The sequence below is a fragment of the Diachasmimorpha longicaudata genome, chromosome 1, assembly GCF_034640455.1.
Source record: "Diachasmimorpha longicaudata isolate KC_UGA_2023 chromosome 1, iyDiaLong2, whole genome shotgun sequence".
Lineage (NCBI taxonomy): Eukaryota > Metazoa > Arthropoda > Insecta > Hymenoptera > Braconidae > Diachasmimorpha > Diachasmimorpha longicaudata.
This window is the reverse complement of record NC_087225.1, coordinates 11,155,554-11,169,375: the sequence shown is the minus strand read 5'-3', so window position 1 is coordinate 11,169,375 and position 13,822 is coordinate 11,155,554. Positions and strand designations below refer to the sequence as shown.

General features: G+C 37.9%; 2 protein-coding genes across 5 annotated transcripts in view; both read left to right on the top strand.

Annotated features, from left to right (window-relative positions):
- LOC135166688 (myosin light chain 1) overlaps window positions 1–5,076 on the top strand; it is a 102,319-nt gene extending 97,243 nt beyond the window's left edge. For 3 of the 4 annotated variants that reach the window (XM_064129206.1, XM_064129216.1, XM_064129225.1), the window contains exons 2-6: window positions 961–1,017; window positions 1,225–1,252; window positions 2,297–2,605; window positions 2,819–2,905; window positions 4,474–5,076. In XM_064129206.1, the coding sequence (XP_063985276.1) occupies window positions 1,015–1,017; window positions 1,225–1,252; window positions 2,297–2,605; window positions 2,819–2,905; window positions 4,474–4,520 (474 nt within the window). In that variant the 5' untranslated portion in view covers window positions 961–1,014 and the 3' untranslated portion in view covers window positions 4,521–5,076. Of the gene's footprint in view, window positions 1–960; window positions 1,018–1,224; window positions 1,253–2,296; window positions 2,606–2,818; window positions 2,906–3,505; window positions 3,588–4,473 lie in introns of all 4 variants that reach the window. The other variant, XM_064129235.1, reaches the window with a different exon arrangement.
- Window positions 5,077–12,414: 7,338 nt separating this feature from the next.
- Window positions 12,415–13,768, top strand: LOC135169727 (uncharacterized). Its single transcript, XM_064135010.1, has 5 exons — window positions 12,415–12,444; window positions 12,502–12,582; window positions 12,912–13,259; window positions 13,484–13,567; window positions 13,745–13,768. The coding sequence occupies exons 1-4, from the start codon at window positions 12,415–12,417 to the stop codon at window positions 13,544–13,546; spliced, it is 522 nt and encodes a 173-aa protein (XP_063991080.1). The 3' UTR covers window positions 13,547–13,567; window positions 13,745–13,768.
- Window positions 13,769–13,822: the final 54 nt, after the last annotated feature.

Sequence of the window (13,822 nt, the reverse complement as noted above, 5' to 3'; positions counted from 1 at the left end):
AGATTTACTACGTTCAGATGATTCCGGAGGAATACGATGCTGTTGCAGTTGGTGGATTTTTGTGGCTCAAAGAAAACATTTTTATTTAAAAAAAACTCGAGATTTTGTAGAATAGTTTCTAACAGACGAGTGGTTGAAAATTTAGTAGGCCAACTGCGAATTGGAAGGGAACTACTATTGTTTTTTGCCAGAAAGAATCCTCTAGTCAAACTCATCTAATCTATGGAGACATTTTTTTATAGAAATTCTTTCATATGATTGTGTTATTCTATCAGTCTATGATTCTCCTTTGCAATCAACACGATCGATTAATTAACAACGACAGGCTAAAAAGAAGGCCTAGAAAACTTTGAATTCGTTCGTTTATTTTTGTAACTATTTCGGACTTAAGTTTTTCGAGAATTCAGAAATCTATTTTTTAACACCAGCAAAAAATTCCAAGGTAACAATTTTCCAAAGTTATATTTCTTATTACAGGGGCCAGTCTTGATTTTCTCATCTCAAAGTAGGTCGTCATAAATGTCTGACACATGTCTGAATTTTCTACTTCCACTGAAGAAAACTCTCCAGTAATTTTGCGAATAGTTTATTTCTTGGGGTGGATTGTTATGAATTTGACTGTTCACCGCGCAGCAGGTAATGACTCAGTTTAATGAGGAACCCGATGGTGTAGATGTGGCAACCCTGACACAAAAATAAAATCAACAGCAAAACCATTTATCGTAGTGGATGGAACGAACAGAGCGAAGGTCCTCGGTCTGTTTTTGGAGCGCAACGTTGCCGGTGGCTTGCAGCTCACTCAAAAGAACAGAATTGTATTTTTTCCCCCCTCTGTGTGTGTGTGGTTTTTTTTTCCTTTTCTGTGACCCTCACTTCGTAATTCTCGGGTGTCTTCTGCGGTAGTAGCGCCCTCTGTTGCGATAAAATGAACGACGACGGTACCTGGTGCTCGCATTTCTGGTTCTTACTTCGTTCGGTGAACACCCAGAAGCCACAAACACATTATCAACAGCAATGGTGAGTATGAAAATTCATTTTTAAATGTTCACCCTTGTTCTATACTTTAAATCATTCAGTAAATAATATTTCACAGTTTGTAATTTTTAATATTCATAAAATGTCAAGCGTTATTGAGTCTCAAGATTTTTGATCTACAATTCTATGACAATTTATGCAGCAATTTATATACAGTTAATATAAATAATATTTTTATACATTTTTCAGGCCGATCTTTCCCCCAGAGAAGTCGAGAGTGAGTAAAGCGTGGATTATCCCATCTTCTTAAAAAATATTAACACCCCAATGACGGGTCGAAGTGATGATTCACAATTTCTATTTCCGCGTAAAAAAAAATGAACGAAAAGATAAATTCAGTAGTGCGCGAGTGCAGTCTGGGATAATTTATCATTAAATTGAGAATTAAAAACTCTATTAGTCAAGGAAAAAGAAAAAATCCAAAAAGTTGGCTGTGCGGTCCTTGAATTTTCTCATTGCGCCAAGAGAAGACATTTGGAATGTTTGAAATGAATCTTCATCTCTCGAAAGAATGAGGGATTGCATAATCCTTTTGAAGTATCGGGAAAAATTCTAATTGTGAGGCGCGTCGTTCCGGTGTCAGAAATAGTATTAGCCACTGCTCTTATATGGTTACGAGAGTAAGTAGGGGTAATTTGACCCAGTGCACGCAACCCGGCAACATGACGGCTGCCGTGTGGCGGGGGGTAGTGGCAAAAGAGTATCAACTCCAAGAATAGAGAAGTGATATTTTCGAATCGTTCGTCGTGTTTGCGGGGGTATTTGAATGAGAAAATACGGAAAATTGGGAGGAAAAGTGGCCTCGTTACATCTTTACTTCCCACGTGATGAATTCCGAGCTTCGTCACGCAGAGTTAGGATTTATTTACCTTTTTTTCGGGGGTCGAGCAGATATATCCGGGGGAAAAAAATTTGGCTCATGTCATAACCGAAATTTCGCATCTCTTCAAGTAAACCGTCTCCCGGATAAAAATGAAATATTTACTGAACGAGATTTTTACAATATTGCGGAATAAAACCCTCCAATTTTAAAACATCTCAATCTGCCTCATTTCAAAACCTTTAGATAAAAAATGGAATAATGCGTTTTTTGGTGACTTGATTAACTCATTTCCTCCCAATTTGTTCAAGTTTTCAATTCACTAACAGGATGATCAATTCTGACCTGAATTCAAACGAAGTGTCGCTGTAGAATCGTAACAGCTTTTTAATATCCGACACTTATGTTTACCCCATTAAAAAATTTTTGATCACCCCCCAGGGGCGGAATTCTGTTTCTCGATTTACGATGCCGACGGCACGAACGTCATCGACGCTATTGATCTCGGAAATGTTCTTCGTGCCCTCAACCTGAACCCCACGAATGCGACAATTGAGAAAATGGGTGGTACGGCGAAGAAGAACGAGAAGAAAATGGCCTTCGATGAATTCCTACCTATCTTCAGTCAACTCAAGCACGACAAGGATCAGGGAACCTATGAGGACTTCCTCGAGTGTCTGAAACTCTACGACAAAGCGGAAAACGGTACCATGCTGTTTGGTGACCTGCAAAACATGCTCCTGACCCTCGGTAAATGTTCTTTCTGAAGAAAAAAAAACAATTCTCGAAAACTCACGCTAGATAACACTTAACTGCCCAGTTGCTTTGTGACCAACTTTTCTTTATGGGCGATGGACATGATGACGTTTCACAATGATTGACGTTTTTATCAGAGTTGAAGTACATGTAACAATTTAAAGATAAATGTCTTCGCATCATTAATTTGCCCACAAATTCGTTCAGGTGAGAAGCTTGAGGATGCTGAGGTCGACACTGTCCTGAAAGAATGCTGCGAACCAGAGGATGAAGATGGTTTCATTCCCTATGCACGTAAGGAGCTCATCAATATTATTCCAATCCCTTTTTTTAATCTCCAGTGAAAACATCGTAATTCAACAACGTGAACTCATTCTCTGGATTTATCTCGATAGGGACTTGTTCTACTGTAAAATCGTCATAAAACCCTTTAACAGAGGAGAAAATTCCTGACCAAACGTCCCCCAACATTCGTCATTAAATTTACTCATTCCGTCACAATCTAGTTTTTCGGAAACTCTCGAGATCTCTAGGAGATACCAAAAAAAATATCAAGAACTTTTTTGTTAGTCGTTTTCTCCTCCGTAAAAATGTTTTCCCAAAAATCTTGCTGTACCTCATAAAATACAAGACATTCCCCGAAAATTCTAACTAGTATCTACCCTTCACCCCGTGAACTGATTAATGAAATTATCTGAATGCACGATCGATAGTCTGTATCCCCCGTATTTAGCAATCATGTCGTCCCTTGGTACTCGCAGCTAAATTTATCTGTATCCAAACCCCCGAACAAAGTAATGGACGTTGGTAATCATCAGGGCGCAGTCAACCAGAGACCATTGTTACCTTTTGTGTAATTCCCCCTTGACAGCCCCAACTTTCTTCATTTTCCAGCTTTCCTGAAGAAAATGATGGTGCTTCTGTAAATCCAGATAAATGTTTAAATATGACCAGCCGGATGTAGAAATATGTCACCGTGAGTAAACCCCGTAGTTAAACTCATCGCTAACAATAACACGAAATTTCTCTCTCGAAAAGGAGATTTTCAATGTAAAACAAAAATGCATAGAAATATCCGTCACCTACGCACAACAATTCTTTGGAATTTCCATCTGTTATATTTCAAAATATCACATCGAGATATGAAGTCGAACCGATTTCTTGCTTGACACGATTTGTTTTGGACGTTTTCTATTTTAAAAACACAAAAAAATAGAATTCGTAGTAGATGCTTCATGGAAATCCAATAGAATTTTGTCTAGGGTTATCTATGTATTTTTTCGTGCGGCTGTACAGCTTCTGTTTCGTCTGTCTGCGTCTTCTTTGTCACCTCTCACTTCCTCTCCACCTTTTTCAGTGTTGATTAACGATTTATTTCTATCCCGTGGTTATCTCTGATATTTTTATGTGGCTTTGATCACTGCTCTGGTATTTACACCCTTTATAGGACGACAATGGATGTGGAGATGCTGAAATCGATGAGCTGGATAGCTTCTGGCGCAGAGATAACATAATTGTCCAACCAGATGTTTTTTATTTCGCTTATATTTATTTTTCTCTCCTTCTTCTATATAGACGTTAATTTTTTTCATTCTTTTACAGTTGAAGAACGTATTAACAGAAATATTTTTTCAAAAATGAGAGTGAAGAGAAATATCTCGCACTTCCTTAGAAAATTCAATTGAAATCATCACGAGACAATATACGTTCTTCAAAAACATAATATCCGCAATTAAAAATTACATCTCGAACTATATCGGAAGATGGCACAATAAACAAATCAACAAATGGAATTTGTTGAACCTGATAACTGTTGATCTGAAAATACCTTCATATCTCTGACATTAATTTTTGAATTGCAGCTTTCCTACGTCGGCTGTGTGACCGAGAGGAAGAATCGAATCAATAAACACCAAATGCCACCTCAAGTCCAGCGATTCTTCGAGATAATTTTTGAAAAGAATAATAAGGCGCGAGAAGAGCCACGAATACTTTAATTGCATCATGTCACACACTCGCGTACGAGTTTCATCTTTCTATCCGTTTCACATATTTTTGTTTCGTTTATATCGATCCAAGGACGGCCAGTAAATTAATAAAACGGAATGAAATCATCAGCCACAAAAGAATCTAATTAAGATGCGAGAAACTATTCGCCGAACACAGAACGCGTCATTTCATTTGGTTTTGGACAATATTACCTCATTACCCTGAATTGCCTCAATAATTTACCTTCATTGTTCTTTATTTAGCATATTTTTCTTCTTTAGGAAGTGAAAATTCATGTACTTTGATTATTTATTTAAATGAAAATGGAAACCCAACATATTTTATGATGTATGCAGGTGCATTGTGTTAAACCGAATAAAATGACTGTTATTTTAATTATTACGAATTAATAAAATTGAATATTACATAAATAAATTGCACTTTCGATTGATGAGAGAGTGCCAAAAACCAAATAATCCAATTATTAGTCCCCAGTTAATTATTTACAGAATAAAATCATCTCCACGTTCATTTATATTTTAATTTGGTGCTGACAACCTGAGATGACAATATCAGATACTTTTATCAGTCTATTAAGATCCTTTAACTGTCAAAATTCACCGCTTAAAGAATTTACATTAAATTTAATTGTAATAGAAATTACAATTTGTCCAAATTATTTATTACAATGCATTAAAAATAATTATAACAAAATTAATTGAAAAAATTAATGCCGAACGTGTTTTTTGACCGGAAAAATGGCACGAAAGGGGACTACAAGGCTCGTGAATAATAAGTTAATTTTTAATAAACGGCGTTTTGATTACCGGCGATTTCGTGAACCATCGGCGAGACTCGCTCGGTGCCGGCTGGAGTGCGGGGCTAGTCGGTTCGCTCGGGTGCACTCGTCACCGCCCGGCAGAGCCCGATCAGTTGTTTCAAACGCGTCGAAACAACCGCGCGAGAAGCATCTCGTGACTCTACGGCGCATCTCCACTGGCTACTGCTTATTGTTTCACTAGAAAACGAGTGATTAATCGGATATTACCGTCTTTGATAAGCGAAATCGTACGACATTACTATCAGTGATCTTCCAAAATTCATGAAAAAAACTGTCGCCTCGTTGTTCAAAATCGAGGGATAATTCTCAATCGAATAAGTTTGTGATTTTATCGGCTGATTGATCATTTTTTCTTGCAACTTTTACTGATAACAGTGCGGTGAGGATGATGGATGTGCAGAAGCAGGGGGACGAGCAGAAAAGGCTACAGAATTCATCGTCACCGGCACCAGGTGAGAATGTCCATTAAAAAATCAATCGATTCAAGTCAATCAATCACGAGATTAATATTTTTAACTAAAAACCACAGCAGAAAGGGAGTATAAAATTTCAAAAAATTTTTTTCGACGATATGTCACGAGATGAGAGAAGCACTCTCTCCTCCGATGGCCACACGTATTGATTAATCCCAGGGTAACTCCGGAATGGAAGCTGTGTCTAACTCACAACAATCTTCACTCAATATCCATGTTATTTCCAATTTAATCTGTACTTGTAATTTTTGCCCCTCGATCCTTACATTTTCTTGGAGTGATGAGGGAAGGTATGAGACAGATTGACTATTAAATAGTGTATTATTTACCTGGCTTCCTCATTGAATGACATACCATCTGCGCAAACGCAGATTGAGAACATTGAGCCCTGCACATGACTAACCTCGTTCCATCCTTGTTTACACACAAAGAGTGCAAAAAATGTTGGCAGTTAAAATTCAATACTCATTCATTCGGTGACGAGTGCCTTTCATGACAGCGTTCATTGACATTGTTTTATGCTAGGTATCGTGGATACTGGTAATGATAATAATATGGGTTGTCGGGGATGTCGAAAAATCAAACAGGTTGGTGGTAAAACTGAATAACACAGTGCTAGGGAATCGTTTATCACCTCAATATTATCGATACGTTCAAAGATTAAACGTAAAATGTAAAATATCCTGGGAATTTTATTCAATTTAATTCGGGTTCTATAATTGCCAATCATTATTGATGTTTCTATTAACATTTAAAAATTCCCACGATGAAAATTGACAACTAGGAAATGAAGAGATAGTAGTAATAAACCATATTTTTAATTCGAGGCCCCAAACGGATTAAAATTCCGGAGTAAAAAATATGAAAAAGTGAGAATTATATTTTGTTATTTTTTTCGTCGAGAATTAAGCAATGATTATGTTAATTAGTCGGAATGTCGCGTTGATCAGATGCTGCTAAATTAACGGAATAGAGAATTAAAAAATAGAAAGTATCGCGACGAAGGAATTACCGGCCTAGGGTTAATGATAGGGAACATAAATAATCGAATTCAAGTGTACGCCACGGTTAGAGTAGATTCTCAGGGACTAACGGGTCTCTCGTTATTCTCATCTACATTGAAACACTGATTCAACACTTGTAGGTCATATTCTGGCCCTCCGAGTGCTCGCCCCATTATAATCAACTAATTTCGCACGATGCAGAGCCAGTTTATGATTATCGGAGGGATATCAAATTTCGTTGGGTTGTGGAGGATGAAACTAGAGGTGAATGCAGCACGACCTGAATTCATCAATTCAACGAGTATCAATTGCCACGGGCCTTCATGAATTTGGGAAATTCATGGAGTTGCAGGATATTCATGAAATTTCATACGAAACGTCTTCACAATCCATTAAGATTTTTCTATTTTTCCTAGATATTGGATTCAAATTATATTAGAATTAATTCTAGTTACCCTTTAAAAATTATTGATTACATATGTACCTATATGTATACATGTGAATATGGGAATAAGGATAATATATTCAAAGTCCTGAGACCAATATTAATTATCCGAAAAATAACCGTTTTCGCAGTTGACAAAGACGATGATTTCGGAAGTTGAAAAATGGGTTTGAAACAGTCTCACCCACAATATTCAAGAATAACGAGTGCACAAGCATTGGATGAGTAGAACTGCACGAGAGTTTGGTCGATAGCCCGAGGGGGTCTGGGACATCACCTGCTTCCTTCATTGGCACTTAATCAAAACGATCCGAAAATACCTCAGAACCAGACGATAATTCCACCCAAATATTATCCCCAATAAATACAAATAAATTATCCTCATAAGTGAGTAATAACACCGGTGACTGTAATAAATCCAAGGAAATTATGAAAAACATCTCTCAAGTCCCTGGATAATTAACAGCGTTTGCTACAGAATTTTCAAGCGCGTGTTTTTGAATTCCTCCAACTCGGTTTAACATGTTTTTACATTTGCCGGCAATTAAGATATTTCCTGAGTGGAATGTTCATTAATCTCTCTCGATGATACAGAGTTATCCCTGATGAATGATCGTAATTAATTGAATTTACACCGTGTGTGAAGGTATTAAAGTCAATAGCGAAATTGTGAGATAAGACGAGCGATGATGCCAACAGCAAAGTGCAAAGACCTTTGAATGCCAACTGCAATCGTAAGAGGGGAAGGGCGCCACTAAATATTGCGGACGGGTTTATGCGCCGAGGGTAATGAGAAATGGAGATACAGATGAGGAGAATGTTGGGCTTTAATTCGCAGACTGATTGGAGATTAGGAAGTGTGGAGGTTGTGATAGAGCTTTTAGGTTCATTGAAATTGATGGGGATATGTGTGGGTTCAACGAATTTTTTTGGAGGTAAGGTCATCGATCGCACGAGATCCTGCGATTGCAAAGGATTATTTAATCATTATTATGTGATCATCCTTTTGATAGGATGTGTCTCAAGTTCTAGGGTAGCTCGAAGGCCAGCCGAAATCATGGACTATGAGTTGAGCTTCCATGAGTTGATTTATTCAAAAAAATTCAGTTGTAACCCATTTCTAACTGGATTATGTCATTTCCACGCGTCGTAAAAGAGTTATGCTGCCGTCAAAAACGTCCGAAGCTCGTCCTGACCATAAAAAAGGCCATAAGAATCGTATAAGAAATTTAAAACCCTTCATAAGTCCTTTTCATCCATGTTTATCCCTAAAAGTCCTATTTTAACCCGATTTCTGATTGAGTTATCTCAGTTGGGCGTGTCACATAGAGCGTATGTTATCATCAAAAGTATAGAGAGGTCAGAAGACTCATAAAGAGAATCATAAGAATCAAATGACAATTCAAACAAATCGCAAAGCCATAAAATTGTCCAAATCACCTCGGAATACCCGAGTTTTCGAGACATATCCCAGAATCTGAGTGAACTACTGAAATTTTCCTCAGAACCTTTTTTGCAGCCCTCGATTCGCGCTACGAAAAAGGTTCTCATAAAAAGTTTGCCACCTGTCATACATTCGAAAATATTTATGAAAAACCGGGGGACAACAAAACTGGTCTTTAACGTTTTACCGCATGACTACTAGAATAATGCGATACTTGACTCTTATGACCCTTCATAAAATCCCTATGACCCTCAGAATCCCCCGAGGGATCCGGCGAAAGTGTCTCCCCCCGGGAATCCTTATTGACACGCGATAAAAATAAATTCAAGTAAATGGCTCTTAAAATCATTTGACCTTCGTAATGAATTAAAATGAATCAATAAAAAATATAATCGTCTCTCGGTCACTCCCATCCCATCCCCCTTATACGTGCGACAAATCGTGGGAGATTCATCGCCGATCGAGATTGAGTCACGCGACTCGCGTGTCCGGACGTGAAAACGGTAAATACCGGAAACTCCTGCAGACCCGACCCGCGGCGTGTTCTCACATCAATGGGATTTTAACTTCATTAACTCCATTTTTTCTTTCTCTTTCTCGCATTATCTCCCCCGGGGGTTTTTCATCGATCTGAGACGGAGTAATTGCGAACTCAGTCGGTCCCGAGTCACGCCCAACTCGTGACATATTTGGTTCTACGTTGTTTGCAATTTTATTTGCTGTGCTCTTTATTTTTTGTCGGTTCACGTACTCAGTAATTCGTGGAGAGCTCTTTATGGCGTTCGATTACTAGTGAATTGGGACAATTTCAGCGCCTCTTAAGGACGGTTATAAAATGATGAGAAGACGCTGTGGCGAGACGAACTGACTCATACTGTCAACTCGAGCGAATAATTAGGAGGACAAATTGACGAAGATTTCACACAATTGGATTTTTAATTCTATATTTACATTCGCGATTTTACGTTTGTCCAGCGCTTAATGAGGCGAGCGTTCACTGATTCGGTGATTTGCTAATATCCGATGTAGATGAATCGTTCATTTATTTATTGCGCGCGGCAGTTTCTAATGATTTTTAATTATACGTACGTGAACTCGGGACAAAGAAGCATAAATAGTTTAGAACGTCAATAATAGAAGCGTCCGGTATCGATTAATGTCATCGCTTCAGTAGATGAATTTTCAAGATTAATTTTCGACCGCTGCAAATGAAATTTTGACCCTCGTAACTGTGTCGTATCAAGTTAGATGCAAACACGCATGTTTAATTCATTTCGGTAAACTATCCGCCACCCTCGTTCAGTACACCATTCAATCACTTTGTTGGGTTGACGTTGGGCATTTTGTAGGGGGATATCGATCGACTAATTGACGCGGCAGTTAACTCGAGCCGCCTTCAGGTAGAAATTCTCCGGAAATCTATTTTCTCAGCAATTATTTTTATACCAACAATCATCACATCAGCGACACTCAAGCCTTTGAGACTCAACAATACGGTTAAAAATTATTGGCTGTGCTAAAACGTCGAGTCATTCCGATTTTTTCAGTTTCACGATTTCCCAAAAAGAACTTCACTAAGTTTCTTATCGTCTACAGTGTTCTAAAGCCGTTTGAATTAATTTTTTAGTGTTGGTAATTTATGAAGTTAATCAAGTTGATAACTGACATGATCATCATCTCGATTGATAATTATTATAATTGACATCTAATGAGGGTCAGCGGTAAAAAATCAATTGAATGAAGGCGGTATTTAAAAAGGTAGATTTCTTTGAAATATGCGAATATTAGGCGCAAAAATTTTTTTTTGATAGATTCACCTCTGCAGACAGAACTGTCGACACCTCTAGACCATCACAATTCTCCTCAATCCTAGAATCATGGTGTTAATACAGCATTGAGACCGTTAATGCCCGTACATCACGGATATCACAACGAGTTTTAATACTCAAGGACGTCGCGTTGCGTTCAGTCAGGTCAGTTGTGACACGTCTGTGTGTGCACACATGCATTGAGATTGTTACATAATGGCAAACCAGTATTACGGAGTCGCTCGAGAATAGAATCGAACGTGAAAAGTGGCGCAGGTTAGAGGCAGGTAGTGAGTTAATCTCACAAGATGAGTCAAAGTCACATGGTCAGTCATTTCAATGAATATTTGATTTGATTTTTCAATTGTTAGATTAAACTCGAGAATTCTCGATGCGCTACCTTGGAAACTTGAACTGTCATTCATTGAAATGAAAAAATAGAAGGGGTAATTGTGGCTTGAGGGTTTCGTCAAGTCACAGTTGTCATCCGCTATTCAATTCCAATGCAATTGAACTAATTTGGCTCGTTAGGACATTCTCCGTTAGATCCACACAAGGCTTTACAATTTGTTGCTTCCAAACGGAGCTGTTGCACTCGTAAAATCCAAAAATTCTTATCAAAGAAAAATTGGAATAAATAGATCTGTCACAAATGGCGTATTCCAAAAAGTCAAGTAAAAAATCTTGAGATGTTCAGCAATGTGCTGCTATATTTTTCAAACCTTTTATCCCGAGGGTTCATTCATCCCTCAATTCATAAAATCATTCGTTCGACAGGCACTTCCTCATCGCACTTTCTCACGTAGGGAAGGGTGTGCGGGAATATAATACTCGTAGGGTGCAGCAACATAAATCGATAATGAGTCTGTGGGTGCTGTGCATGGGGTGGCGCGCAGCATCCAATGCACTCGTGAGATTCTCACCTCACTTCAGACTGCAACCCCGGGGGTGGCTTGACACGTTCTTCTGACACAGCGGAAGAAGAAAATTTACTTCACAATGACAACGCAATATTTTTTCGTGTTTCAATTATCTTTATTTTTTCCGGAAATTGAAACGACTCGACAACTATTGACAAGCTATGCAGTACTTCGTATTTTCGGAAGTTCTGAATTTATTAGGACTGATAACAATTATCGGTGGAAAAATGAATAAATCTTTTTATGCGACAGAGGCAAAGACTGAAAAAGCAGAAGAGGAAATGAAGACAATATTCGAAAAAACGAGAAAGCCTCAGATTTATGAATCGATCGCCTAATTTCATCCGTTAATTTTATCGGAATTGTTTTTTTATGTGATTCAACATATGCTAGAAAAAATAGGATAAATATTTGTCAAAAATGCCCTTAAAACGGTAAAATTGTCTTTATTTCAGATATTAATTTGTCCACGACATTAATATTATTTCCACTATCCAGACGAAATGATTGATCAATATAACCATCTGAATCATGATCGAAGGGACACTGATACTGCCCCGGGCGCACCTCTGTCATTCCCCTGATTATTGGCTCTCAATGTCCTCATGGCGTAACTGATTGTCGTGGAAGAAGAATTACGTATATCGCATTACCGGTGATTCCTTAACCGAAACGCTACTTAAGTGCCAACTAATGGAACGTAACGATTTTGCGTTGCTCTTTGTTTTCACTGGGTATTCATCATTCGGAGTCTGTGATATTCATATCAGATGTCACTCACTCCCAGTCATTACTGCTATTTCTCACGTTCAGGGTTTTTTTATTGTTGAAAATTCATTCTCGAGGTTTCTAAACACTTTTCAATTAATCCACTCCACAATGGGAATGGAAAATTGCCACGTTCTTTTTGTAATATTGAGTTCTGGGGGAAAGTGGTTTTCCAAAAGGAAAATTCCATAATTAAAGATTTTAACCGCAGTAAAAGCACTTGGATGTTCTCAAATTAAATTTAAAAAGCGGGGATCGATGATGGAAGTGGAGGTGCTGGTAATTTCATCATAAGGGGAGGCTTATAGGGCTTCCCCAGCTGGGATTAGTTTCTTCTTTCTATGCCCAAAGTATACTATTCAACGAGGCAATCAAAGGTTCTTTATCACGTCCAAAAAAAAATTGCTAAAAAAAATTTCCGGTTAAATTTAATCAGCTCATTCCAAGCAATGCAATGATTGAGAAAAATTAGGGAACCTAATAGAACCTGATGATGATAAACAAAATTATTTGTTTACTGGAAGAAGAAAACTGCCATCCACAGCTGGCAGCGAAAATTTCCCCCGGAATTTCGCGCATCGATTACCCCTCCAATCGACCGAGGGTAGAGAGACACCGATGAACCCTATGGATACCTGCTATTTAGCTGCCTTTCCCAGAGTCGATACTACAGAGTTCGTTCACACTCCCACGCAACCCCAACTCCCTTGAAATTCAAGTTCTATTGTCATGTTTCGGTCTGGACTATTGAACTGACACGTTTTATCTCCACTTCTCCACCCACTTGTGCATCGATCGTGCTGAGAGTAAAGAGGATAGTCCTCTTCAGTGATGATAAAAACTCTCGTGAATGCAGATTCATCAACATTAGAAGTATTTCTAAATACGGATTATTAATTAAAGAAGATGATCCATCATTAATTACGTTTAATAGGTCACGTACAGATAGGAAAAACGTGAGAAGTTCAGCTTTCAGCTGAGAAATTTCCACCGAAAATTTTATTGTAACAAAATGAGTTATCCAGAAAAATCGAATTCAATGGCTTTGATCAGCTGCTGTATTTCTTCAAAAAATTGATTAAAAACTTGGAGAGAAGACGATAGCGATTTGATAGTATTTTTTAACGAATTTCTAATTACGCAATTATATTGATGAAATTCTTGTCATTTTCTGTTTCAGGTAAAGTATCAGTTCTCATCAACGATTCTGCGCCGACCTTTGAATCGAAATCGATTATTGTAAGCAGATTAATCTTGAAAAAAGGTAGAAAAACAACTATTTACCTGATCTTATAATTCAAAATCTTACGAATTTCAAAATCATGAGCCATTCCACCAACGAAACCGTGAATGACGTCAATTAAAATTCTTTCGTCAGCAGCTGTTATTCATCTCATCAATTATATTGTGTCAAAAAAATTTTATTCACTCTTATTAACAGCGGGGATAAAATCCAGTAGTTGCGTGACATATAACCGACACCGAAAATTAAAGAAAAATTGTAGGCGATTGCCATCCA